This window comes from Aricia agestis, chromosome 16 (genome assembly GCF_905147365.1).
Source record: "Aricia agestis chromosome 16, ilAriAges1.1, whole genome shotgun sequence".
In the NCBI taxonomy this organism is placed as follows: domain Eukaryota; kingdom Metazoa; phylum Arthropoda; class Insecta; order Lepidoptera; family Lycaenidae; genus Aricia; species Aricia agestis.
Window position 1 is genome coordinate 10,874,908 of NC_056421.1, and position 27,483 is coordinate 10,902,390.

Consider the following 27,483-nt stretch of genomic DNA (forward strand, 5'->3'; position numbering starts at 1 on the left):
AAAAGTGGAAAGAAATAGGTCTTTTAGCGCTGCTACTTTCACAGTGAACTCCCTACAAGGAACACGTACACACGTAAAGTATTATCACTTAGTTTTGTTACACCTTGTATACCTAACTAGATGGCGCCCGCAACTCCGTTGCGCAGAAATTCGTTTATCGCGTGGGAACCGTACATTTTTCCGGGATAAAAAGTATCCTATGTCCTTTCCCGGGACTCAAAGTATCTCCATACCAAATTTCAGAAAAATTTCGACAGACAGACAGACGGACAGACATCGCATGCTCAGACTCGGGCGAGCGCGTGCGCGGCCGAGCCGGCCGGTGTTGGTTTTTTGATTTGCTCAAAGGTGCCTCAGTCGTTTGCCTCGCGCAGTGTGGACGTCAAGTGTTTTGGTTTGTGCCGCGTTCAAAAATGAACGATCAGGCAGACAACGGGGCGGGACGGGCTGGTCAATTTCGCCGGGAACACGGCGGGCAAAAAGACCGCGCTTCAGGTGCCCGGCGGGCACTGGCGGCTTTATTGCTTCGCGGACAAAAAGCCCGCCCCATGCCGTAGTCTGCGCCGCGCCTCAGGGTCGACAACTAATAAGCTTGTACGCCGCAAATGCATGGCTTTGGGTTGCCAGGATCAGGGTCAGGGTCACAATTACACTAACAGGGGGATGAGGAAATATTCTTGGATAGAAATCAGCCGCAAAATGAATATTCCTGTTAGGGCATAAACTGCGTTAAGCGGGCACCCGCGACGGGCGCACGTCGCTTGAGCACGCGCGTAAACACGCAGCGGTTCCCGTCGCGGGACCCGTCGCGGAGACCAGACTTACGCAGTGTCTCCAGTTTAATTTTAACATTGTGCATGTACAGTCGTATCGATGGAGAAGTTAATATATTATTACTTAGCAAAACGACGACTAGCAAAAAAAAAAAAGACAACCAGTGAGCTCTTTCGTTGAATCTAGGTTGCTATGCGGCGAATTTGTTGTAAAGTTTAGTCAATGGAGAATGTTACCTTTAGCAGTCCACATTCTCTGTCAAAAATAAAGAATATTATATAGTGAAAGAATTACTTGGATACGTTAATTAGTTTCCGATTTATTAAGCAAAATAAGTTGTAACTGTACGACGCGGGCGCCCGGTTACGGTGTGACGTCATCACAACTGCGCCGCGCGGGCCCCATACAATAAACGTGATTTTTTGGCTTTTTTTGCTCTATCTCAATAATGGCAACAGGTAGGCACTTGAAATTTTCACCAAGGCCTTAATTATATGTGTACTTAATTAATTAATAATAATTTTATAGTGAAATAAAAAACTAAGGGGGGCTCCCATACAAAAATCACAATTTTTGGCATATTTTTGCTATGTAGCGGTACTGAACACTTTGTGCGCGAGTCCGACTCGCACTTGGCCGATTATTTATTTGTATTTTTTTAACCGACTTCCATAAAGGAGGAGGAGGTTATATGTTCGTCTGTTTATATATTTTTTTGTATGTTCAACGATCACTTCGCCGATTGTGGACCGATTTTCAAGATATTTTCGCTATTGTATCGGGTTTAACGCGAATTTGGTACTATGTTCATAAAAAAGGTGACTTCATGATGGGCTCCATAAGTAATTGAGGGAATTCCTCGCTATCTTTACTAAAACCGCATATTTATCTGGCTGATATTGTGATTTCGATTCATAATCTGAAGTAAGTATTTCAAATGGAAACTTATAGTGATTTTGGAAAAATAATGAAGTATTCCAAGTAAATCTTACCAAAAAGTAAGATTTTGCACCAAGATTTATTATACCATGGCCCGAAGGCGGTGAACAGAACTCCAACCTCCTTGAAGATACATGTTTGGGGGTTTCGGTGTTGTTTTAAGAACTGAAAGCATAATATGCTACTAAGCGCGTGTGGCCCGTAGACGTAACACATAGCGTCATTAACTGAACTAGCCCGCGCGTGCTCCTTTCGGCGCGCCCCGCGCCTGGTATTTTTTTTTATTTCTTTTTTTTGAGCTTTTCCCCCGCAACGGGAACCGTCGCGCGGGGAGACGGGCTCCGTTGCGCGGGCGCGGGGCCCGCCTGCCCGCGACGGTTTGCCGCGCAGCTTCCCGCGACGCGCGACGGGTCACTTTTGTATGAGCCGCGCGGGTGCCCGCTTAACGCAGTTTATGCCCTTAAGGATCTAAAAAAATTGAGTCTTTGTTAGGATCATACAGACGAGATTCTCCTATTTTTTATAGTTGTGTAAAGCAAAATAAAAGCATAAGCTGCCACGGCTGTGCGTATGTGCGGTGCCATCGTGTCTTTGTGCTCAACTGAGCTGGCTCGGGCTGTTCGAGCGAGGCTGCCTCTCTGTGTACGCCCGTCCGCCTCGACCTTTCACATCACACCTAGACTAAAAATTTCAATGACCTCTGGTGCACTCTTATTCCATTTTGATTACATAACAATAATTTTTCATTCATAGCTCTGTGGTATGGAAGTTGCAACACTAACTCGTCTTAAACTGCTTCTTAAATTAATTTTGCACGGCACTTGTTTTGTTTTTATCTCGCCGTAATGTTTGTGAGTTACCTTATTGCAGAGTAGACAGAATTATAGAGTATACCGACTTAGAATTGAGGTTGAAATTTTTAAGTTTGACGTATTATGACGAAAGTCGTCGCTAGGGTCGTTACCTACAAATTTAATTGTTGTTTATATTTTGGCACATGTAAAGAAAACTGTCAGAATTCAATTTCAAAATCTTCATTTTTAAAAAAATTATATCAGCCAGCGCGCCAGCCCTAAACTTATCCTGGCGAAACCCGAAAGAAATGACAGGTATTAATACACGTCCGTCGTTAGCAGTCGAAGTACTGGTATTTACGTCTATTGTGCTTATTGCGTCTTTTCAACACGAATAGACTATAAGAATAAGAATATACAGTCAGCAAAAAAATATGCGGTCGTTTGAGTAGAAATTGGTTTAGCGGTTAAGCTAAGCGTGTATAGGTGCCAAAAAATATTACTAGTTCGAGTATTTGAAATTAGTATGGTAAGTATACCAAACATGAAAAATGACAAAAGATAAAATTTTCAAGCCATCAGAATGAAGGAAGGATTTCCTCACTTGACCCCGGGATCTAATCTGAGGTTGTTTGTACGAAATGACGTCGGGTTGGACGGTTATCAACTCGCTAAAGCTCTCTATTTCTCGCTCCTATTATACAGATAATATTTTTTATTTAGCGCCCTTTTGCTGATGCGAAATTGTAACTGGTGCGAATAACTTAGATAAAATCTTGCACTTCTGTTGTCACTTGCAAAACAGTTGCTCGTGGCTTGGTTTTTTTTAAACACCCGATTAAAAATTGGGGTTTTATAAGTTTGACGTGTCTGCTTGTCTGTGTGTGTGTCTGTGATCTAAACGGGTGGACTGATTTTGATGTATTTTGTTTTGTTTGAATGATAGCACGTTGATCTTAGGAATAGTTCATCATTATTAAATATTCGCTGAAAGAGTTTCGGCTTATTTACCACTAATACATGAAAGGTTGCAAACAACCTCTAGTGATTTAATATCTTTTATTAGACCAAAATTCGTTTATCACGCGGGAACCATACATTTTTCCAAGATAAGTATCCTATGTCCTTTTCCGGGACTCAAAGCATCTTCATACCCAGAACAATAATTCGTACAGCGGTTTAGGCGTGATGAGCTAACATACAGACACACTTTCGCTTTTATAATATTGGTATGGATAACTTTTACTATATCCTATTCACGACTCTAGCGTTCCCCAGCACCTAGCACGGCTTAATGCTTAAGAGAATACACCAGGGGCTAGAGAAATGAAAAAAAAGTACGTGTAATATCTATAGCTGTCTCCCTTACTTCAAGCCTATACCGCAGAACGCGATAGAGACAAATGCAGAAAATCTACGATTCGTTGTCCCCTGATTCCTTCTCCAAAACTTAACCGATTTAAGTACTTTTTTCATTAAAGATTAAAGAAAGGCTTGAGCTGTGTTCCTATGTTTTACTTTTTTTTGTAATATCTAACTAAATCTGTTTTCTGGAACACAGCGGAAAATCTGGCCATTTTTTTGGGTTTTTGAACGTTCATATCTTATTTAATAATTAAATTATGAAAAAAAAAAAGAAAACATTAACCCCCTTACTAATAAACGTTGTATAAGCTTTGAATAGTTATACAGTGTTTTGTTCCTGTCACACAAGTGATATTTTTAATTGGATTGAAGAAGACAAATCACTGTATAACTATTCAAAGCTTATACAGCATTTATTAGTAAGGGGGCTAAGGGACATTGTATTAGTGGCCGTAGATATTCAGGAAAAAAATTATAACTCTACTAGCATTATCCAAGGAGGAAACAGGGGACAACGTTTGTATGAAAAAAGGGCGGTGTGGACTCCTCTTAACAATTCTAAACAAAAACACACAACGATGATGCATTACTATAATCTTGTTAGCAAAAAATATTCGCTCGGTATGCTCGCACGTAAATAACAAGTTTTACTCGATTTCCGCTGAGCGTACGAAATTCCGGACTCGGGAGTACATTTATATTGATAAAAGACTAAGAAAAAGATATCTAGGTAAAATATATCGTTGTCATCGCATTGGGAGTGTGCTTTAAAAATCACCGTTTTGCTACTGATTTACGACCGCATTCAGAGAGGATTGATGATTACTTAGCATTCATGTAATGAATAATTTGACAGTCCGTAGACATTTCCAAGTGCGCCCGTAAATGTTTGTCAAATTGTAAAATACCAAATAAAGAACAAAATATACATTTTTAGGGTTCCGTACCCAAAGGGTAAAAACGGGACCCTATTACTAAGACTTCGATGTCTGTCTGTCCGTCTGTCCGTCCGTCTGTCTGTCTCCAGGCTGTATCTCAAGAACCGCTATAGCTAGACTCATGAATTTTTCACAGATTGTGTATATCTGTTGCCGCTATAACAACAAATACTAAAAACAATAAAATTAATATTTAAGGGGGGCTTCCGTACAACAAACGTAATTTTTTCGGCCTTTTTTGCTCGATATCAATAATGGTAACAGGCTTTTGAAATTTTCGCAAAGTCTTTGATTATATGTGCTCTATATTAATTAATAAAACAAAATAAAAAATATGGGGGACTACCCATACAAAAAACACAATTTTTGGCCTATTTTTGCTCTATAACGGTACGCCCTTGGTGAGCGAGCGACTCGCACTTGGCCGATTATTATTTTTCCTTCGCGAACATCATGTCACGTCATGATGTGAACTGACTTATTTTTTCATTGTTTCAGACTCAGATCTATTCATAGACCGTGTGGAGAAGCGGCATGCTGGTATAGTCCAGTGCTTCGCTTGCAACGACCTGGGTTGTGCGTACGACGCGGCCATACTGAGTGTGGTACCCGTGCAGATCTCTGATCAGGTAAATGGGAAGGAAAAAGAGATAGGAGAGAGAGAAGAGAGGAGGGGGGGGGGGTGAAATAGGGGGAGGGGAGAGAGAGGGGAAGGAGAAAGTGAGATAGAAAGGAGATAAGAGAGTGTGTGTGAGAGTTAGAGGAAGATATATTGAGTATGAGGAGTCATAGAGTATGTGAGCAATAATAGAGAAAGTGTTAGTGTCGAGTAATAGAGAGGGAGAGACAAGGACAGGCAGAAATAGGAAGAGAGAGAGAAAGTGAGAGGAAGAGATAAAGGTATGTCAGTATGAGGAACTTTGAAACTGAGTATACGTATTCGTGTAGAACCATGCTTCGGCACGAATGGGCCGACTTGACCGGAGAAATACCACGTTCTCACAGAAAACCGGCGTGAAACAGCGCTTGTGCTGTGTTTCGCCGAGTGAGTGAGTTTACCGGAGGCCCAATTCCCTACCCTTCCCTTCCCTATTTCCTTTCTTACCTCCTACCCTGTAATCCTATTCCCATTTAAAAGGCCGGCAACGCACCTGCAGCTCTTCTGATGTTGCGTGTGTCCATGGGCGACAGAAGTTGCTTTCCATCAGGTGACCCGTTTGCTCGTTTGCCCCCTTATTTAATAAAAAAACGTAAGGATAAATTTGACCTCAATAAAAGATAGTAATCTTGTTTAATTCGGTTTCATCCAGTTGCAATATTCTTTTATATCTTTCACCTTGGCGTCTTGAGTGCAAGTGTGACCTATATTTCCACTCAAGGGCTTGTTAAACCTGTGTTTCTTAAAAAAGTAAAACTTGGTTAAATGAAACTGTCACCCTAATAATTTAGGTGAACTACATTTGCTGCCTAACCTGAATATTGTCTCTAATAACGGCTGCACGGGAGTATTGAACGATTACATTATGAATAATGTAGAATTTATGACAAAATCTTCATAAAATTAAAGTTTCGGAATCATTAGAGTGTCGTTTTATTTGTAACAAGTTAAATTATAATCCGACCAATTGTAATTGCTAAAATTTGGAAATCTCTATGCAGGAATTCTCCGTGGAAGCACCTAAAACTTTGTACATACCGTCGCAACCGCCAAAACGACACAACAGGAAAAATACAAGGAAACATAAAGGTAAGGTTCATTCTTTCTAGCCTATGATGTCCCACTGTGGGTAAAAGGCTCCCCCAATGTGGAAGACATTGGGGGAGGCTTTTACCCACCAGTAAAATTGTGCTCGCTCCTGCGCCACCGCTGGCCAGCCTGGCTGGTATGCCTCCAGCTCATCGCGCCATCTTTTCGGGTTCATTCATCAAACGAAGATTGCCAAGCTCCTTTGGCAAAACTTAAATATTGTGTACACCACAATATTTAAGTTTTGCCAAAGGAGCTTGGCAATCTTCGTAACTAATTATTCTCTAAAGAAGTATAAATTGAGAAATACATACTAATATTGTACATGCCAAAGTTTTGCTGAAATTTGGTATGGACATACTTTGAGTCCCGAGAAAGGACAAAAGATACATTTTTCCCGGAAAAAATATACGGTTGCCGCGCGATTAACCAATCCAGGTGCAACGGAGTTGCGGGCGTCATCTAGTTTTAAATAAAACCTCCGTTTTCCAGTGAGCAAGCTGATGATGAATCATGGTAAAGAATACTCTCGAACATTTCAGCTTTAAACAAAAAAAAAAAACTAGATTGAAATCGGTTCTCGCGTTATGGTGTTACGATGCCAAGAACAAACACACACACACAGACACACAGACACACACACACATACACACAGACACACAGCAAACTTATAACCCCTCTGTTTTCGTCGGGGGTTAAATAGAATAACAGTAATATAATTTCCAGCGATTCTCGTGCCGCCTTCCCGTCCGAACGTGACCCGGTTGTCCGACGACAGCGTCATGGTGTCCTGGACACACGCTAACCACGGCCTGCCTATATTCTTCTATAAGGTAACTTACCTAGGATAACTAGTCCTTATGACATTGGCATAAGGTTCCTGTAGAAGTAAAATTATTCTAAACAGATAGATTTACATTTTTTATAATCTATATGTCACAGCCGACTGGTTTAAATAGCCGTTCAATCAAACAGCTAGCTCTTTGACTGAACAACGCCATTCAATCACACGTCTAGCTTTTATATTGAATATTTTAGTCGCTCAAAACGTTCAACACTACAGCTGATTCAAAAGCCGCCATCTAATTGAAGTAGTTCAGCGCGCACCGCTGCGGCGCTAGGTGCGTTTTATTTACAATATGGCGTCAACTAGCAGGTGTTTGTTGGTGTTTGTGGTTGTTTTTCGGAAAGAAAGTAGTTAATAAAAGTTACAAGTGTTATTAAAGAGACAAAAATTGTGGAGGCACATAAGAGTGAATTAAAATTTCAACAAATATTCGAGGAGAAATTACGGGATTATGAAATGGATGGACGCAGCCTCCCCCGAAAGGGGGGTTCGGGGGGCACAGCCCCCCGTTAAAACAAAAACAAACACAATCCAGAAAGTCCAAAAGTTGGTTAGGTTAGGTTAGAACTTAGACCACAACGCAGAGGGAGACGAGCGAGCGCAGCGAGCGTGTTGCGGCAGCAGCCGGCGACCGCCGTCAAATAAAAGGGGGGCTCGGGGGGCGCAGCCCCCCGCCAAAACAAAAACAAACCAGTTGGCTAAGCGTTGTCTAGCTGTAGTGTTGAACGTTGTAGTCAACAAGTCGGCTAAACGACGTATAGCCGTGTGATTGAATGGCGTTGTTCAGTCAAAGGGCTAGCTGTTTGATTGAACGGCTATTTAAACCAGTCGGCTGCGACAATGTTACATGGATCTTTTTGTCCTTTGGTGGGTGGGTGGGAAGGGGTGGTGAAGAGTTTTTCTTCACCACCCCCTGTCAGCTCAGTCACTTAAAAAGACAGCAGTTGCTTGATTCAAAAGGCATTTTAAGGAGACGCATGAAAGTGCAGCAGACGTATCTCAAGTCGCGCTTTTAACAAGAATGTGATTTTGCTTCAAAAGATCCCTGTAGGACTGTAAAATCGTGCCATCTCTCTAGAACTAGATCATTGCAATGGCATTTGCAAGTAGCAAATACATATTATCTTGTAACGCTTTACAAGATGGCGTTTTGATTTTGCGTAAAGATCCTTGTAGGATAAAGAGATTGTCATTTCAGGTGCAATACCGTGAGGTGTCCAACAACAGCAACGTGCAATGGCACACCGCGAACACCGACATCGCCTCATACATACACTCCTTCCAAGTGGATGGACTTATCCCGGACAGATATTACAAGTGAGTATGCTTCGGATCGAATTGGTCGACCGGATACGACCTTATAGGAAACCGGTATCCTCCAAAGCAGCTTGAAGGCATAGTAAAAGGAGGGGAAGTAAGTTATCTTCATACAAAGACACCGCGCGCGGCTTGTATGTGTGTGCCATAGTATCAATGCGTCGCCACCAAAGACTTCTATTTAAACTTTAAATAGAAGTCTTTGGTCGCCACGTACGGCACACAACAAAATCTCGACGGTACCAGCCTCTAAAACTCGCCGAGATTTTGTTGTATGCCGTACGTGGCGACGCATTGATACTATGGCGCACACATACAAGCCGCGCGCGGTGCCTTTATATGAAGATAACTTACTTCCCCTCCTTTTACTATGTTTAAGGGAAAATAATAAAAGCGTTACGATTTCCGTATTAATGTCGTGGTACTTGGTTGTTCAGTCAAAATTTAACATATTTTTTTGCCATCATCGATCACTATCCTATACCAAGTATTAATACGACTCGATGGTGCTTGTAGATGCTGAAATAAAATATTCTATGCAGATCTGCGTAAGATTGAAATTATTTAAAATTCTTCCAACAAAACAAACTTCATGCATCGTCGCGTCTCCGTGTTATATGACCCTTATCTTAGTTAAGCTACTTATAACTAAAACGTTTAACCACTCGTGTAAAGAAAGCACGAATCTAGTTAAAGTAAGTTCGGGAGCTCCGCAAATCATTTTACATACTTGTGTGTTTCTTTCACCGCCGTAAAACTACGTGTACGTTTTACTACAGAAACTTTACGTCGTGTCGGTAATGACATACGTTTTCGGATGCCTTAACAGCTTGTTTTAGTAGTTGGTTATAAGTAAAAAAGGTGGAAATGAATTTTCGTGTGTTAGGACAGCGGTTCTTAAACCTTTTGTTGACGAATCTCTTTTAAGAATTTTTCACGGACCTCAAAAAAAAAAGTATTGTCATTTAAGTATTGAATTGTCTCCATGCTTGTGTCTGATGATATAAAAAATAAATTTTATATATATCGCTGTCGCGGTCGGTGCCCCTACAACTACAAGGCCTCTGCCCGGCGACGAGGCCTTGTAACTATAACAAAATGTCAAATGAACAGCTGTCAAATCTCTTGTTAAAGTTAACATTGGACGCCATATTTGACGATAACCTTAACCTTATTAAGGGTGGGTTGCACCTGAGGCGTAGTTAAAGTTAAGGTTATCGTCAAATATGGCGTCCATTATGGACTTTTACTAGGCATTTGACAGTTCATTTGACTTTTTGCTATGGTTAAAGTTAATGTTATAGCTAAAGTAAGTTGGTGCAACCCACACAACGCCTCTGGTGCAACCCACCCTTAAGGTCCTTTTTAACTTTGGGTCATAATAATAATTATTATTATTGGGAAGCCTCTCTACACATTCGATTCGCAATTGCTTGTACTGGTTCATCATTTGCCAACATGCCCTTAAGTTGCCAATCCACGTACGTCAAATCGCATGAGTGTCATGACACTCATGCGATTTGACGTACGCGGACAGCCTTAAATAACAGCAGGTTGTTTTTGTTACGAGAGAAATACTAATTTAACTTGGAAGCCTTTATTATGATATTGTACAAGGCAAATAATTACGCTACCGTAGAGGAAATAATTAGGAAGTTTGAGACTGAAATTATAATAATGACATTAAAATATTATATTAACTGTGTTGTTTACCTGTTTGGAGCAAATCTTTATCCAACTACGCTGTAGTAAAAAGGAAAATTAATGGTTCCGGCACTCTAAATACAATCAGAGATTTGTAACCAGATGGCGGATCTACGTTAAGTAGACGCCGCGATAAAGTAAAAAACCGTGTTGGATATATGTTTTACATTGCTTGTTTTCTATAAGAGGCCGGCCCGGCCTCTCATAGAAAACATGAGCTTAGAAAACTAAGCTTAGGCTCCGAATTAATACCTATTACTTATTTTGTCCCAACAATAAATCCGTATATAATTAGCATCTCATAATATCATGGGATATCAGTCGTTTAGGCGCTTAGCATCTATAAAACAAATATGTAGGTACTATCAGAGAATTTAATTTGTAGGTAGACCCACAGAAATTGGTCGGATTATGTCTAGCTGAGCCGACAAATAGTCATAACTTACAGTGACACACACATACAGATATAATTTGGCTGTAGCGATATCGATTTTTCTCAGCAATGACTAAAGCTTTGATTAAGTATATACTAAATATTTGATATGTGGTATTTTCTAGATTTCGAATAGCAGCGGTCTATTCCAACCAAGACAACAAGATGGGTCGAAGCAGCAACAAGTTTTACCTTCAAAGAGGTGGCTTTCAGAAACCCAAGGTGCCGGTTCTGGACAAGGCCACTGCGTTGTCTCCGCACAGCATACAGCTGAATTGGACTGTGAGTAAAGTAGCCACGTTGCAAAAAATAATCGGCCAAGTGCGAGTCGGACTCGCACACGAAGGGTTCCGTACCGCTGTAGAGCGAAAGTAGGCAAAAATTGTGTTTTTTGTATGGGAGCCCAATATTTATTATATTCAAATATTTAATTTTATTTTATTATTAATTACTAGAGTACAAATAAAATTTTAAAATTTCAAGTGCCTACCAAAAAAATTACGTCTGTTGTATTAACTTCATTTTATTTTTAGTATTTGAGCGGCCCTTAAATATTAACTTCATTTTATTTTTAGTATTTGTTGTTATAGCGGCAATAGAAATACACAATCTGTGAAAATTTCAGAAGTCTAGCTATAGTGGTTTTTGAGATGCAGCCTGGAGACAGACGGACAGACATCGAATTCTCAGTAATAGGGTTCCGTTAGGTTCGAAAACAATGTATGGGATTTAACAAAGATGTCGCTAAATATATACGTGGGAGAGCCATGCTTCGGCACGAATGGGCCGGCTCGACCGGATAAATACCACGTTCTCACAGAAAACCGGCGTGAAACAGCGCTTGCGCTGTGTTTCGCCGAGTGAGTGAGTTTACCGGAGGCCCAATCCCCTAACCCTACCCTATTCCCTTCCCTACCCTCAACTATTCCCTTCCCTTCCCTTCCCTACCCTCCCCTATTACCCTATTCCCTCTTAAAAGGTCGGCAACGCACTTCTTCTGATGCTGTGAGTGTCCATGGGCGATGGAAGTTGCTTTCCATCAGGTGACCCGTTTGCTCGTTTGCCCCCTTATTTCATAAAAAAAAAAAGAATAGCGTAGATGTTACAGGTCGTATAGAATCCCATATTTTACTAAACGCACAAACTTACACATTTCATGTCCAATTTCGTAAAAGTTATTATTAGGTTCTGTTGATCAAGAAAATTAATAAAACCTGTAACTAATTTCACAAAAGTACATGCGAAGTTTTAATAATTCTAAGAGAGATCGCGGCAGCGCCGGCCGTGCCGACTGTATGGGCACCGCAGACTCGATCGCACAAAAAGTCTGTCGTCTGCGATCTCCCTAAATGTTTGTGTGTGTGTAAAAACGCCATCACACTCTACAAAAATGACAGATGACGTATGAAAAACACTTGTCGAAAACCACTAACCGTGGTTACATTTGGCAAATCTGAATTTACGATTCGTCAAGCGGAAATATACGCCAAATTGGTGGTAGGTCACTTTCCAGGTACAAAAAATATTCAATTTCAATTTAAAATACGTTCCATAAAAGTGTCAGGAAATAGTTTGGGGAGCATAAATTCAATTACTGCACAGAGCGACGTCACTGTCATTGTTTAGACATTGAATAAATGAAACGAAACGCGCGAAATACATTTCGGCCTTTTAAAAAGGTTTTATTAGGCGGGCTTTCAGTTAATACCGTGTCGTGTCAGTACAGTTTAAAAGAGTTTCGACGTTATGAGTATTTGCGGCGACATACTATCAGAGAAGTCGATTCATAGATAGACGGCGGACCTGCATAATTTGGTGGTCTATCAAACTCAGTAGACAGATCACGATTAGCTTTGTCCATACTGTGCCTTTTTCTGTTCGTCAAGGGCATGCGTTATAGCGCAGACAACAGCGAACGTGAGGCATGCCCGCGACGCATGCCCTCTGATCGTATCCAAAACTTCAAAAATGACAATATTGGCGTTGCGTTCCTTGACGCATTCAATTATTGAATGCGCCAATATGAAAGTTGATGACGAAAATTGAAGATGAAAGTGCACAGTGTGGACATAGGTAATTAGGTACATTGAACTGACATAACGACCAAATGACGTGGGTCTGTCAACTGCCTTTGAATCTATTTCTTAGACAGTACATGCTATTTTTTAAAGTAACATATTTTAATTAAGTAACATTTATTCTGGGATCATTAAACTCACAGAAACTTGTAGCTTTGATGCAAATGAATAGTCAGCTGTTTTATGTAAGCGCAACGAAGAGCGTAAATAATTAGTAGTTATCTTATCTTATATCTTTAAACGAGCAATTCTTGTATATATATATATATATATATATATATATATATATATATATATATATATATATATATATATATATATTTATTTCGGGGCGATAAATCGATCTAGCTAGGAATCATTTTAAGAAAATGTCATTTTCATCGAATACTGAGCAAAGCTCGGTCAAATAGCTAGTGTTATGTTATTTAGTATATGTTTTCAAAAGTTTAAATTTATTTTTCTGCCTTGGCCTGTGATTTCGTCTGTTCTCTGTGAAAAAGCGATATAATAATATTCGAAAATTTTAGATGACGCTAAATACGCACTAAAATTACAGCGCGTGCGGCGTGCGAAGTATTTTCCCTGATGAAATTTAGCCTAAAATAAACATGACGTCTTTTTCCAGTGGTCCAGCGACGGTGGAGTTGAAGCGGAGGGTTTCTACGTTTACTTCCGAGCGGTATCCTCCGCGGGGTCATACGAGAAGGTCACCGTGGGAGGAGACGCAAGGACACTGGTGTTAGATCATCTGACCTCGGACACGGCGTACGAGTTGAAGATACAAGCGTACACCGCTCAAGCGCCGTCGGAGTTTAGCGCCATTTTGGTAAGACGCCATCTTGATTATAGGGCGCCATTTTGATGAATAGTTTAGCCCCATTTTGGTGAGACGCCATCTTGATTTGACGCCATAAAATTAATCATAAAATGGCGCTAAACTATCAACAAGATAGTTTAGCGCCATTTTATGATTAATTTTAGTGAATAGTCTAGCGGGATGTTAGTTTTTTTTACTCCAAATGAACTGAAATAATATAGTCGTCTGGTTAAGATAAATGCTTGATTACTTTTGCTACACATATGAAAATATGTTATTAAAGCCCGAGTACGTCACTGTTAAAATACCTATTGTAATTTGTAGCCAACTTGTAACTGCTGAATTGCTGATACATGAAGGCCGGCAACGCACCTGTACTCTTCTTATGTTGCAAATGTTTACAGGCGACGGTAGTTGCTTTCCATCAGGTGACCCGTTTGCTCGTTTGCCCCCTTATTTTAGAAAAAAAAACATGAAACTTTCTATCATATAGGTGGCGAAAACACAACGCTCATCGTCCGGCAACGCGAGCGTCACTGTCGCTAGCAGCACAAGCGCGCCGACAGCAGAGCGGGCGCCGAGTGCGCTGCTGACGGGCGGCGTGGCGGGTGCTGTCGCGTTGCTGCTGCTGCTAGCCCTGGCTTTACTGCTGTGTCGCCGCGCGCGCCGCCTCACCGCGCACAGTAAGTATCCGGCTCGAAGGACCAATAAATTCGACACTCTGTTATTTGCGTTATGAATCGATCTAAATATAAAATCGGAAGCGGTGGAGGATAGTTAGGGCGTAAAATATTTACATCTCCACAATAGCAAACAAAGTCTTAAATAACGTATAGAACGTATAGAAGAAGAAGAAGAAGAGTAAGAAAGAAAAAAATATATTCAATACACACAAGACGCAATTATATACAAAAGCAGACAAACGAGTATAGTTATTTGACAAATTGTGCCTAGATGTGACCAAAAAAGGTCCAGTTCAGCTTAGGCCATGTAATATATTATGTTGAAACTTGAACACATGACACCGGTTTTCAACTGAACCGCTAAGTGAAAAACGGATGTGACATCTATCTATCTGATGTCATATCTATGTATCTGGCTTGTGTTTCGTATCCGGCTCGGAGGACCAACTAGGAGATTTTTGTAATCATTTCTTTTTAAAACATACAAGTTACATAATATTAAAATTTCTTAGAGCTCGCATTTATAACAAAGATATTATAACTATAACGGCGTCTCACACGAACACAACCGCAGGGAAACTTTCTTTGTTGAGGGATACGAAAATATTAGAGTTTGAATGTGTTTCGCTCGCTAAGGACCTAACCGAGCCATACAAACGTTCTTCGAGAGAATTTCCAAGTTTCTATACTAAATGTTCGTCCCAATGCTGCAAGTTCTCGTATTAGTATTAGTTTCGTCATACGAATACTGTGCGATGAAATAATGATAGTATTTTAGTTAGGTTGTATTCAGAAGATTGAATATAAGACGACGTTGATAAGAATTGAAATTTGTGCACACTTTTTGTAAGGTTTTTGCTCACACTAATTTTAATCGGTAGATCTATGGTACATATGAAATATTTTTTCTGGAATCAAGGAAGCTCATAGTATAATAAAAGTCAGTACGACTATCAGTAACGACCGATTACGAATGCTAAATGTACTGTAAATCGATTTTTATTCACACTTTGTTTTATCCGATATTCATTTTTGCCTTGTTTATAGTGTGTTTTCATGAATACAGGTATCTAAAAATAAATCATTCGGAAAATTTAGATAAAGCAATAATAACAACTGTTGCGCAGAATTGACTGATACTACTGAAGTAGTATCAGTCAATACTTATTAAAGAAATAAGTACAGTATACTGTACTTATTTCTTTAACTACTTACTTACCTTATAAATAATGCGAAAGTGCCAAAACTGAATTTTGGCACACTTGAAATGAGGTGTATTATTATTGTTATTGTGGTGGGCAAAAAACGGCGTTTGAACCATATTGTTGATTTTTGTTTCCATCGCGTTGCTTACTTTTGCCATATTGGAAAAAGTAACTATTTGTAAGTATGGTATGTGGACCGTTGTCAAAGCGGGAATCAATTCCGTACTGTATTGTACGTATATATTTTTGATTGGAAAAGGAAGGTATTGTTCTCTTTTTGCGCTTCCAAATAACTTTGTCCGGTGGATTTTTTTGCTACGCGAGTAGTGCTCTGTAGGTTTATTTCGAAATAAAAAAAATATCTGACCTTTTATGAACCCACGATACTTCTACCTACTAATTTCTTATGATTTATTTTATATCATATCAAAAGGTTTTTAGATACCGCTTTCGATCCTAGCTTACAGGTGTGGCAGTGACGGGAAAGTGTTATAGGCCAATTAGCTTTGTCCACACTGTGCCTTTTTCTGTTCGTCCAGGGCATGCGTTATAGCACAGTCAACAGCGAACGTGAGGCATGCCCGCGACACATGCCCTCTGACCGTATCCAAAACTTCAAAAATAACAGTATTGGCGTTGCGTTCCTTGACGCATTCAATTATTGTTGAATGCGCCAATATGAAAGTTGATGACGAAAATTGAAAGTGTGGACATAGCTATTAGCTTGTGCCTTTTTCTGTTCGTCAAGGGCATGCGTTATAGCGCAGTCAACAGCGAAAGTGAGGCATGACCGCGACGCATGCCCTCTGACCGTATCCAAAACTTCAAAAATGACAGTATTGGCGTTGCGTTCCTTGACGCATTCAATTATTGAATGAGCCAATATAAGTTGATGACGAAAATTGAAAGTGTGGACATAGCTATTAGCTTGTGCCTTTTTCTGTTCGTCAAGGGCATGCGTTATAGCGCAGTCAACAGCGAAAGTGAGGCATGACCGCGACGCATGCCCTCTGACCGTATCCAAAACTTCAAAAATGACAGTATTGGCGTTGCGTTCCTTGACGCATTCAATTATTGAATGAGCCAATATAAGTTGATGACGAAAATTGAAAGTGTGGACATAGCTATTAGCTTGTGCCTTTTTCTGTTCGTCAAGGGCATGCGTTATAGCGCAGTCAACAGCGAAAGTGAGGCATGACCGCGACGCATGCCCTCTGACCGTATCCAAAACTTCAAAAATGACAGTATTGGCGTTGCGTTCCTTGACGCATTCAATTATTGAATGAGCCAATATAAGTTGATGACGAAAATTGAAAGTGTGGACATAGCTATTAGCTTGTGCCTTTTTCTGTTCGTCAAGGGCATGCGTTATAGCGCAGTCAACAGCGAAAGTGAGGCATGACCGCGACGCATGCCCTCTGACCGTATCCAAAACTTCAAAAATGACAGTATTGGCGTTGCGTTCCTTGACGCATTCAATTATTGAATGCGCCAATATGAAAGTTGATGACGAAAATTGAAGATGAAAGTGCACAGTGTGGACTAAGCTAATGCGTGTCAAAAAAAAAATATACCACGGATTGACTGTATCATATAATCTGGGGGCACGGTAGTGCCCCCGCCAAGTCGAACAAAAAAGCGGCACGGCCGTACCATACTTTTCTCGAACCAATTCAGGCTCTTTTTGACCCCCTATAACTTCGTTGTCGATAAACCAACAAGCCTGAATTTTCAGTTGCTAAGCAAGCATTGTATAAACACGGTATATTTAAAATTTTATTAAATTTGAACAAGTAGTTTAAGAGCTGTAACTTGTTAAAGTTTCTTAATTTTGTCACTGACTGACTGACTGACTGACCGATCACCAAAAGTCTAAGGCACTTCTAGCAGACATAGAACCTTCAAACTTAGAATATAATTTGTGTTTAGTGTCTAAATCAAGGAAAAATTCAAATATTTCAAAATTTCTGTCCAGTTTTCTAGATACACTAACTTCGTAAATAACTTTGTAATCCCATATAAATGTATAGGATTACAAAGTTACATTTGCGGTGTATGAATTATTGTATTTGTACCCGTACCATCAATATCTCCGGTTTATCGTCGGTAGAGAGATATCTAGCTAGTGTTTAGTGTCTTAATTAAGGGAAAACCTAATAAACATTTCATAATTACTGTCCAGTTTTCTTCTTCTTTCTCTAACTTCGTGAATAACTTTGTAATCCCATATACATGTATAAGATTACAAAGTTACATTAATGGCAATTTATGAATCATTGTACCGGTACCATCGATATTTCCGTACATAATATATTCGAAGGAGTAATAGTTGTGGATAGGTATCAATATATATGAAGCACTAGCTTTTGCCCGCGGCTTCGCTCGCGTGGAATTCAAGAATCGCGTAAAATACGAATATTCTTGTAAACCTCATTTGGAAACCTGACGTTTTTCCATGTTCAATTCAACCTTTCAACTAACTCTACGTCAAAAATCAAGTCGATTGGTGGCTTCGCTAGGCCGTGAAGGAAGGACAATCAAACAAACAAACACACTTTCGCATTTATAATAATGTTAGTATGGATATTGGATAGTCATGAAAGGCAAGTAGTATAGTAAACCTGTATACATAATGATTATAATATTATTAATTGTTAGTTTTATTTGTTTCTTATAAAAATCTTTATTGATATTTATAGTAGTAAAAGGTACCAAAAAGGAGAAAAGTAGGACTCTACAAAAATAATTGAGATCCCATCAAAAACATCCTGTAAAAAAACCAAGTCTCGCAACTCAGTTTTTATACCGTAAAAATTTATGAGATCCATGCAATACCAAGTCGGTTAATTTATTCAGTCCCTACCTAGGGGACCTTAATATGTCTCAAGTTAGTACGTAAGTTATTATCATATCAATATTAAAAATCTTTTACATTTTAAATAAATAGATCGACTTGGACATCGCATGAAAACACAATGTATCTTACAATTTATATATATATAATTATTATATTATTAGATTGTTTAGTCTATTGCGCTCCATGCGATTGATGCAGTCCTGTAGTGCTGTGTGATACTGTATATTATAATAATTATACTAAACAATCTAATCATGCGATGTCCAAGTCGATCTATTTATTTAAAATGTAAAAGATTTTTAATATTGATATGATAATAACTTACGTAATAACTTGAGACAGAAGGTTCCCTAGGTAGGGACTGAATAAATTAACCGACTTGGTATTGCATGGATCTCATAAATTTTTACGGTATAAAAACTGAGTTGCGAGACTAGGTTTTTTAACAGGATGTTTTTGATGGGATTTATTCTATACATAAAGTATAGAGTAAGGATAGACCTCTTATTGCATTCGCTGGTAAATAAGTTTTAATAATTATGTTGATTGTATAATAGTAGAAAATATCTATCAACCGTAAATCGAAATCCTGAAATCGTTATTTATGATACAAATATTAAATTTTAATTAAGCTACTTTAAATAAGACACAGTTTAATTTTAATTATCAAATAATTAAGGGTTTCAATAATTAACGCTTCAAAAGCTTACAAGAGCTCGTTTACAATAATAAGTTACTGATTTTTGGTCATTATTGTAATTAAAAATACAGATGATGTAAATGATCAGAATAAAATCCGATGATCCAATCCAATGCTGGATTGCTACTGGAATCTACTGGCATGACCTGGAATGCACTGCATTCCAGCTACAGATTACATTATTCCAGCAGCAATCAATTTTTTGAATAATGTAAACTCGCTATAATAATGCATGTATCTTGGACAATAGATATTTTGTAATGTTAGATTTCATGATAATTAACTGCCGTACTCAGAGTGGAGCATTAATTACTTAATTGTAATTAACTAGAGATCGCCCAATGGTCGAAATTCGACCTTAGTTTCAATGACATTAGGACTACTACCTATTTTGTAAAAAATATTGACTTTATCATATTTTTTTTCAACTCTTATCTCTGGGACTTAGCTGATCTCAGACTGGCCGTGTAAGCATTGTCTAGTAGTATCATAGATTCAATAAAAAAAACTATAATCCATTTTCAATTCGTCAACTTGTTGAACTATAATCCATTTTCAATTCGTCAACTTGTTGAACTATAATCCATTTTCAATTCGTCAACTTGTTGAACTATAATCCATTTTCAATTCGTCAACTTGTTGTCAACATTGACGTGGGAGAGCCATGCTTCGGCACGAATGGGCCGGCTCGACCGAAGAAATACCACGTCCTCACAGAAAACCGGCGTGAAACAGCGCTTCCGCTGTGTTTCGCCGAGTAAGTGAGTTTACCGGAGGCCCAATCCCCTACCCTTTTCCTTTCCCTACCCTCCCCTATTTCCTTCCGTACCCTCCCCTATTCCCTTCCCTACCCTCCCCTATTACCCCTTAGAAGGCCGGCAACGCACCTGCAGCTCTTCTGATGCTGCGAGTGTCCATGGGCGACGGAAGTTGCTTTCCATCAGGTCACCCGTTTGCTCGTTTGCCCCCTTATTTCATAAAAAAAAAACAACAGACTTCAACCATAAATAATTCGTATGTATAGGATTGTCACTCAAAAATCGGTAATTTTTTATGTGTGTGTGTTGTAGTGTGTGAAACGTTTTATTTGTTAAAAAATGTATGATAAAAGCATAATTTCTAAATAATATTAGTTCGATGCACTCCTTCACCATATAAATGCACCTACGTTTCCCATTTTTCGTAAAAAGGGTTACGAAGTTTTTTGTTCGCGTATTAATATTATGATTATTCAAAATTTCGACATAAGCTCCATACATTATCTGTCAAACTCTTCATTAAATTGTAGGTTAATCATAATTAAATGTCTCTGAGTACGGCGGTTAGCATCTAAACCTGAATTTAGGCTTTCAAATCACATACTGTATTATCGCTAAGATTATTTTTCAGAATCATTCAGTGAATTTTTCTGATATTTTAAGTGCCAGACTGTGCCCACCTGTCTGTAAACTACATCAGACAAACTGACAGAGGTAGGCAGGAGCCTAAACTGGTGCTTGCCACCGCCGCTGGACCAATATAGATGGATAATAGAGTATGGACAGATTTTTAGTCCCGGAAAATACATGGTTGTTATCACGAAAAAAATTGCGTTTCACGCGATACGAATTTATTTTGTATGTTTACCATATAAACCACAAAATAATCATAATCCCAAATCATGCTAAATTTTTAAATTGCAACACTGTAGCCTTGGGTGGTCTGTTTTGCGCCTGACATTTCGGATCCACAGAATATCATGTGGTTATCCATAGTCGTTTTACCTGAGTGGACTCCATTTCAATGGCTTGAGCATTATACCTCCTACCTTCCCATAACACTCTTGCTTGCTAAGTTATGATTGAAATCATGGGTGTACCCAGGTTCTGGGCCAGGAGGGGGCAAATCAGATTTTTTATAAGCTAGGTGTTTATAAAGAATAAAAAATTTATAATTTTTATACTGTACTCGGCGAAACATGGCGGTAGCGGTCATTGATTCCCTGTCAAAAACTTGTCATTCTCTATATAAACTGCGATTGACAATGAACTGTCAGATATTGTCAATCGCGGCTATTGTATAGAAAATGACAAGTTTTTGACAGGGAGTCAATGACCGCTACCGCCATGTTTCGCCGAGTACAGTATAGTTGTAAAAATATTGTATTGTAAACAAATGGCAAAAATTAGTTTTCCTAATTTTTGATTTTTATAGATAAAAGTACTAGATAATATATTTAGTAGCGACGTAGACATGATCCAGATCCCCCCCCCCCCCCCCCCCCCTCGGTACGCCCATGATTGAAATGTTTGTTGCTTGCTATTTTTTTTGTTCATTCTTAGTTAGGCTTGTTACAGTACATATTATAGACTACTGTTTTGTATTCCCATGTCAACATCATTTTAACTGTTCTGTGTTTTCGTTTTTTTTGTAATGTAGTGTGGTGTAATGCCCAAAGTTCTTGAATAAATGTTTTATTATTATTATGCTCATAAGCTCTCATGAGTCAAATTGTGACAAACACTAAAAACTTTACAACGTCCTTGTTGGAGGCATAACAAAGTGGCCGCAGACCGTGACCGTGGCTCGTAAAGCAAAACAATATGGCCGCCGTAAACTGTCAAGCTGCAATAACACGCTTGCTGTCACAGGGCTCTGCCGGGCTTATGGTGATAGCCCTCCAGTTTATAGGGTAAACTACTTTACTGACGTATTCATTACAAGGCTGAAACGCCTCCGTGCTCCAGTAGTTTAGAGCATGACTCGGAGGTCGTGGGTTCGATTCCCGCGTTGGAAACATGTTATTTCCAAGTTTGATTAGAAGAATGCAGGCTGATCACCTGATTGTCTAACAAATATCCATGCGTCGGATAAATATCTAAAAAGTCGGTCCCGCGTCTAATCTCTCGCCAATCGTGTCGGTCGTCCGTCCCACTGGGTTATACGAGTAAGAGTTAAGGAATAGTGAGTGCTCTTGTGTACTGCGCACACACTTAGGCACTATAAAATTACTCCTGCGTAACTGACCTGGTTTTAATGAAACCGACCACCGTCACCGAAACCGGTGTGGGAGTATTATATTAGAACGCGCGGTGTGGCGGATATGTCGCAGTCTGATTGTATAATGCGCCGTATTACGGCTAGCTGTTATCAAAAACAGGGCCGTTTTAAATGGCGGCGAAAAATACACCTCGAGATTCAAGCATATGTATTGTCTGTCAAAAAAGTGAAGAATTTAAAAAGTGGCAACATTGTATTGCATCCCTTTCAAATCAATATATAAAAAAAGGGATGATACTATGATGTTGCAACTTTATAATTTCTTCACTTTTTTGACAGACTATAACGATATGATAACGATTTATCTAAACTAGAGATCGCCCAACATGCTATATATACAAGGTGTAACATAACTAAGTGATAATACTTTAGGGTGTGTATGTGTTCCTTGTAGAGAGTTCACTGTGAAAGTAGCAGCGCTGGAAGACCAATTTTTTTCACTCTTGTATGGGGAAACTCTGGTGACGACGTACGACGCTGGGGCGCTTGCCCATACAAAAGTGAAAAAATGTTGGTCTTTCAGCGCTGCAATCTCACAATGAACTCTCTACAAGGAACACATACACATTACACACCCTAAAGTATTATCACTTAGTTTTGTTACACCCTGTATATAAACCAATGTAACCGGTAACTTCATGTACCTAACTATGACAATAATATTGTTGTCTTACGGCTAAGACAATCCATCCCTTACAAACACGGCCCAAAGGTTCCCAAAGATTATCTTACGACAATATTTTTACAGTCTAAGGCGATTAGCGATGAATAATTCATGATGTTGCAGAGGAGCGACAGACAGAAGACTAGTTATGTATAATATTAGAAAGTTTCCGTTCATATCATATTGTTACTCAATTAGTAACAAGATTATTCGGTTAGTCATTTGCGTTTTCAATAGGAATTAACTTATTCCTATTTTCACTAACTACCCCTTTACGTTAAGATTTAAAATACGCTAATTTAAAATGGTATAATTTTAAAAAATTTAATACTGACTACGGAATAATTTGTGAAGCTAGAAAAACGGATAATTTTCGAAATTATCCGTTTTTCTAGCTTCACAAATTATTCCGCCTCCGGAAACCAGCCCGGTTCGGGAACCATACTATTTCTGAGAACCATTCGGGTTCGGGAGCCAGCCCATTTCTGAGAACGATCTCGGTTCGGGAACCCACCTTCTACATTTATATTATTCTGTTGCAGAGGAGAAGCCGGCGGAGGGGACGAACGGGTACATCCCCGGGAAAGTGCCGATCACAATCACCGCTAACCCCATGCACGCTGAGGTGAGATTTACCGCTTCATTACATTAGAACAGTGTTTTCCAAACTGTGGGTTGTCAGAAATATTTCAGTAAAAAAAAAAACAACAAAGATTACAAACATTGACGTATGATAATTTCAAGATAAGGATTTTTTTATAATATTCACTAGCTGACCCGGTAAATGTTGTTTTGCCATATAAATTATGTCTAGTATCAATAAAAGTAGATAAAAATCTATTCTCAGGCCTAACGAATAAACATCATTAAAATCGGTTGAGCCGTTTTAGCGGAGTTCGAGCACAAACAGTGGAACACGAGAATTTTATATATTAGATAAAGTTTGGTTACACATAATATGATAAGTAATACAGAAAAGCGTTGGGGGTCGCGAAATATTTTACATCATAAAAAAGGTTGAAAAACACTGCATTAGAGGCCTACTACACATACAAATAGGCTAATAGAGGCAAAAATAGATCGACACAAATAAATCCAATATAGTACAGGATACGAACTAAGGTCGACATTCAGCATTGTGTTAACCAAATCTTGAGGGTCCAGAGGATCTTGGACTAGTATAATAGTAGCTGTAAATAATAATAAGAAATGAAAGATTAAAATTTTACACTTATAAAGACACTTTATTTGAAAGTATTGCTCATTGGGTCATTGGACATTTATTCCCGTGGGAATTACAGACTTTTTGTTACTGCTCAGATAAAGTCATTTTAATTTTTTTATGACTTAAGTTTTTATTTTTTATTTCAATATTCTATGGAAACAAAACACTGTATATATGCAAGACTAGGGATCAAAAAGCACCCTCACAGAGCAATTTTGTCTTAATATCATTAAAATATACATAGTACCCCTTAATTTGTTGGGTACTTAACATCGGTTAATTAAGAACACGTAGTCATGTAAAACGCCGCTGTAAATAAACCCCGAGCTCGCGGCTCGAAGGACCATTAGCGGTAAAATATGATTATTGTTCCTTAACGCGTCAATGGTACAGTGTTTTTTGGTGGAGAGGTGCAGGTTTGATCCTAAGATGGTGACTGAATACGTGCGACGTACTTACGACTATACAATTTTTGTGAATGCTTTTTAAAAGATGGCTAAGAACTTTTGTTCTTCTTTTCTTTATTCATGTATTATTGTTGAAACTATCGAAGGTTTCTTTTCCTTCAGGCCCAAATGGGGAGTGAAGCAACTATGCTAATTACCTAGATTTTAGGGGACATGTCTGCTGCTGTGATCCCACCTTCCTAAGGTGGGAAGGACCCCACATTCTATCAACGAAACCTTAGTCACTAAGGCCATTCATTAAGTACGTCACAAGATTTTCATGATTTTTTAGGTGTGAGTGTGACATACTTTATGGATGGGGACCATTATGTCACACCTTAAAGGTTATGTTAGGTTGTTTTTTTAATGAAATAAGGGGGCAAACGAGCAAACGGGTCACCTGATGGAAAGCAACTTCCGTCGCCTATGGACACTCGCAGCATCAGAAGAGCTGCAGGTGCGTTGCCGGCCTTTTAAGAGGGAATAGGGTAATAGGGGAGGGTAGGGAAGGGAAGGGAATAGGGGAGGGTAGGGAAGGGAAGGAAATAGGGGAGGGTAGGGAAGGGAAGGGAATAGGGGAGGGTAGGGAAGGGAATAGGGTAGGGGATTGGGCCTCCGGTAAACTCACTCGGCGAAACACAGCGCAAGCGCCTGTTTCACGCCGGTTATCTGTGAGAACGTGGCATTTCTCCGGCCGAGCCGGCCCATTCGTGCCGAAGCATGGCTCTCCCACGTGCTTCACCTTTAGATTGGCTACGCCATTACTTTTGTTTCCATCTATGAGTCTTTTTTATAATGATTATATTGTTCTCAGGGCAGCGATGGCGGCGTGGAGATGTCGTTTTTGCATAACAATAACGCCAGTAACGACGACACACCGAGGAAAAACGGCCCCAGACAGTATGTATAATTAGTGAACTTTTCGTTACATTAATTGGTGTTTCGAAATGGCGACTGACCACTTGTATGTAATTAGTCAAATCACTGAAAAGACACGTAGCAGCTAACGTTGTATTGTTAATTTATTCGTTAGCAAGTGGATAGCTTGCATAATTTAATAGTGTTATTATGAAAATAACAATATTATGTACCTATGACAAAAATAATTAAAACGAACAGTCAACAAAAATACAAATAAAATGTATGTATCAACCTGCTAGAGGGATCGTTAATTTTGAACGCGAACATGGACGTCGGACGTCAAAAATGTATGCGATTTGACATAACGCATCGCTAACCCCGCGTTCCACTTGACGTTAAAAACGATCAAAAACCTCAAAACCTCAAAATGCCTCCTAGTTTTGATCGTTTTTAACGCCATGTGGAACGCGGGGTAAGTGTCAGGGCGTTTACGATGTGATAAGTCAAATCCTACGAATAATAAAAACTAAGGAATCGTGACTCCCATACTATTACCGTTTTAAATTTGGTTCCTTTTGATCTGTCATGGAACGTCAGCCTAGTACCGCTCTAGGTCACCTAAATATTGCAAATGTATTGAAATGTGTACCTAAGGTACACTTTTTTGACAAGTATTGTGGAGCATGTTTTTTGACGGCGTTACTTTTCCTTAGTTTTTATTATTCGTAGGTCAAATCCCAATCGACACCTAACTTTGCTATCAAAAGTACCAAGACCAAGTACCCAGATATCATGATTGCGGTATTGTATAGAAAAAATATTCCATGTTGAATTTGTATAATTGTGTAAATGTTGTGAAAGATATGTAACTAAATTATGTTACGCCAGTCGCCATAATTTTGTGTAAAACATCAGGATTAAGAACAAGATCAATGCAAAAAAGAGTGTTTGTTTGGCATGTGAGAAGTGAAACTTCTGTCATCAAAAAATATTATTATACCCTCCTTTTATGACGCGATCTTGACATTTTACTCTCAACGCGACTAAAGAAGTTTCACTTCAAAAATATGGGGCTAGGAAATGCTTCGGCAAATATATTTACGGTTTAACAATCTGGCGATAGTGCGGCTGCCTTTTAATTACAGCTTGGAAAAAAAGAGTCTGGCGCAGTGATAGCTGGAACTATTTTTTTATTAATGGCAACATAAGACTAATATAATATTATATTATTGTGTCAAAAGTGCGTTCAAGCGTAACGTAGGGTTGAAAGTGTCCTCATTTAAAACGCACTCTTTTTTGCCACGCTGTAAATAACTGTGCGATGCGTACACCGCTCATACTCGTCTCAGCATTTATTTAAGTTTAAGTCATGTTTCAGTACTTTCCAGGGACATTGATATACGAATAGAATGAATTATTTTTAAAGTGAAATGAAAACGACATTATAGCGGCGACATTATTCCAATCCAGTAATCCAATCCAGCGCTGCATTGAATTACTGGATGGGGCTAATGTAAACTGGCCATTATACTCGTAGGAATATTGTATAAAATTGGTCACACGGTAGTGAATCAGCCAAGTCTGCAATTGAAATTATTTTTATTACATTTGGAAAGTAATCTTTATTGTAAAACAAATAAGACTAAGTAGACTAAGTATTTATTAAGATAGAATAACTTTATATTTAAAGACAATCTTTATAAATATAATGTATAAACGCTTAATATTTTAGGTTTACGTTAAAAAAAGAGTAGCTTATAAATTAAATATGATGTAAAACTATGTTTCAGACTAGAAAATATAAACTGTTACTAAAAAGTAAATAACATGGTCACAAAGTTTTTAAACTTTTGAGTGTACTTAAAACCTGTTCGTAACTTAATGTTGTTAACAAAAATGAAACTGAAATATTATGTAATTTTTTACTATTTATACTTAGTTTTTTGTTAATTTACGTTTTTGTAAAAAAAACTTTCTTTATAACTTTCATATAGTTATCAGTGTCAGCACAGTGTATAGCATCAAATTATAAAGTTTTTAGATACACTTA

The 27,483-nt window shown here is 38.8% G+C and overlaps 1 protein-coding gene across 1 annotated transcript in view; it reads left to right on the forward strand.

Annotated features, from left to right (window-relative positions):
- LOC121734856 (interference hedgehog-like) overlaps positions 1-25,677 on the forward strand; it is an 87,804-nt gene extending 62,127 nt beyond the window's left edge. Inside the window, exons 8-16 of the mRNA XM_042125493.1 lie at positions 5,309-5,439; positions 6,470-6,557; positions 7,284-7,390; positions 8,603-8,721; positions 10,984-11,140; positions 13,562-13,762; positions 14,247-14,436; positions 23,444-23,526; positions 25,387-25,677. Coding sequence (XP_041981427.1) covers positions 5,309-5,439; positions 6,470-6,557; positions 7,284-7,390; positions 8,603-8,721; positions 10,984-11,140; positions 13,562-13,762; positions 14,247-14,436; positions 23,444-23,526; positions 25,387-25,482 — 1,172 coding nt within the window. The 3' untranslated portion in view covers positions 25,483-25,677. The remainder of the gene's footprint in view (positions 1-5,308; positions 5,440-6,469; positions 6,558-7,283; positions 7,391-8,602; positions 8,722-10,983; positions 11,141-13,561; positions 13,763-14,246; positions 14,437-23,443; positions 23,527-25,386) is intronic.
- Positions 25,678-27,483: the final 1,806 nt, after the last annotated feature.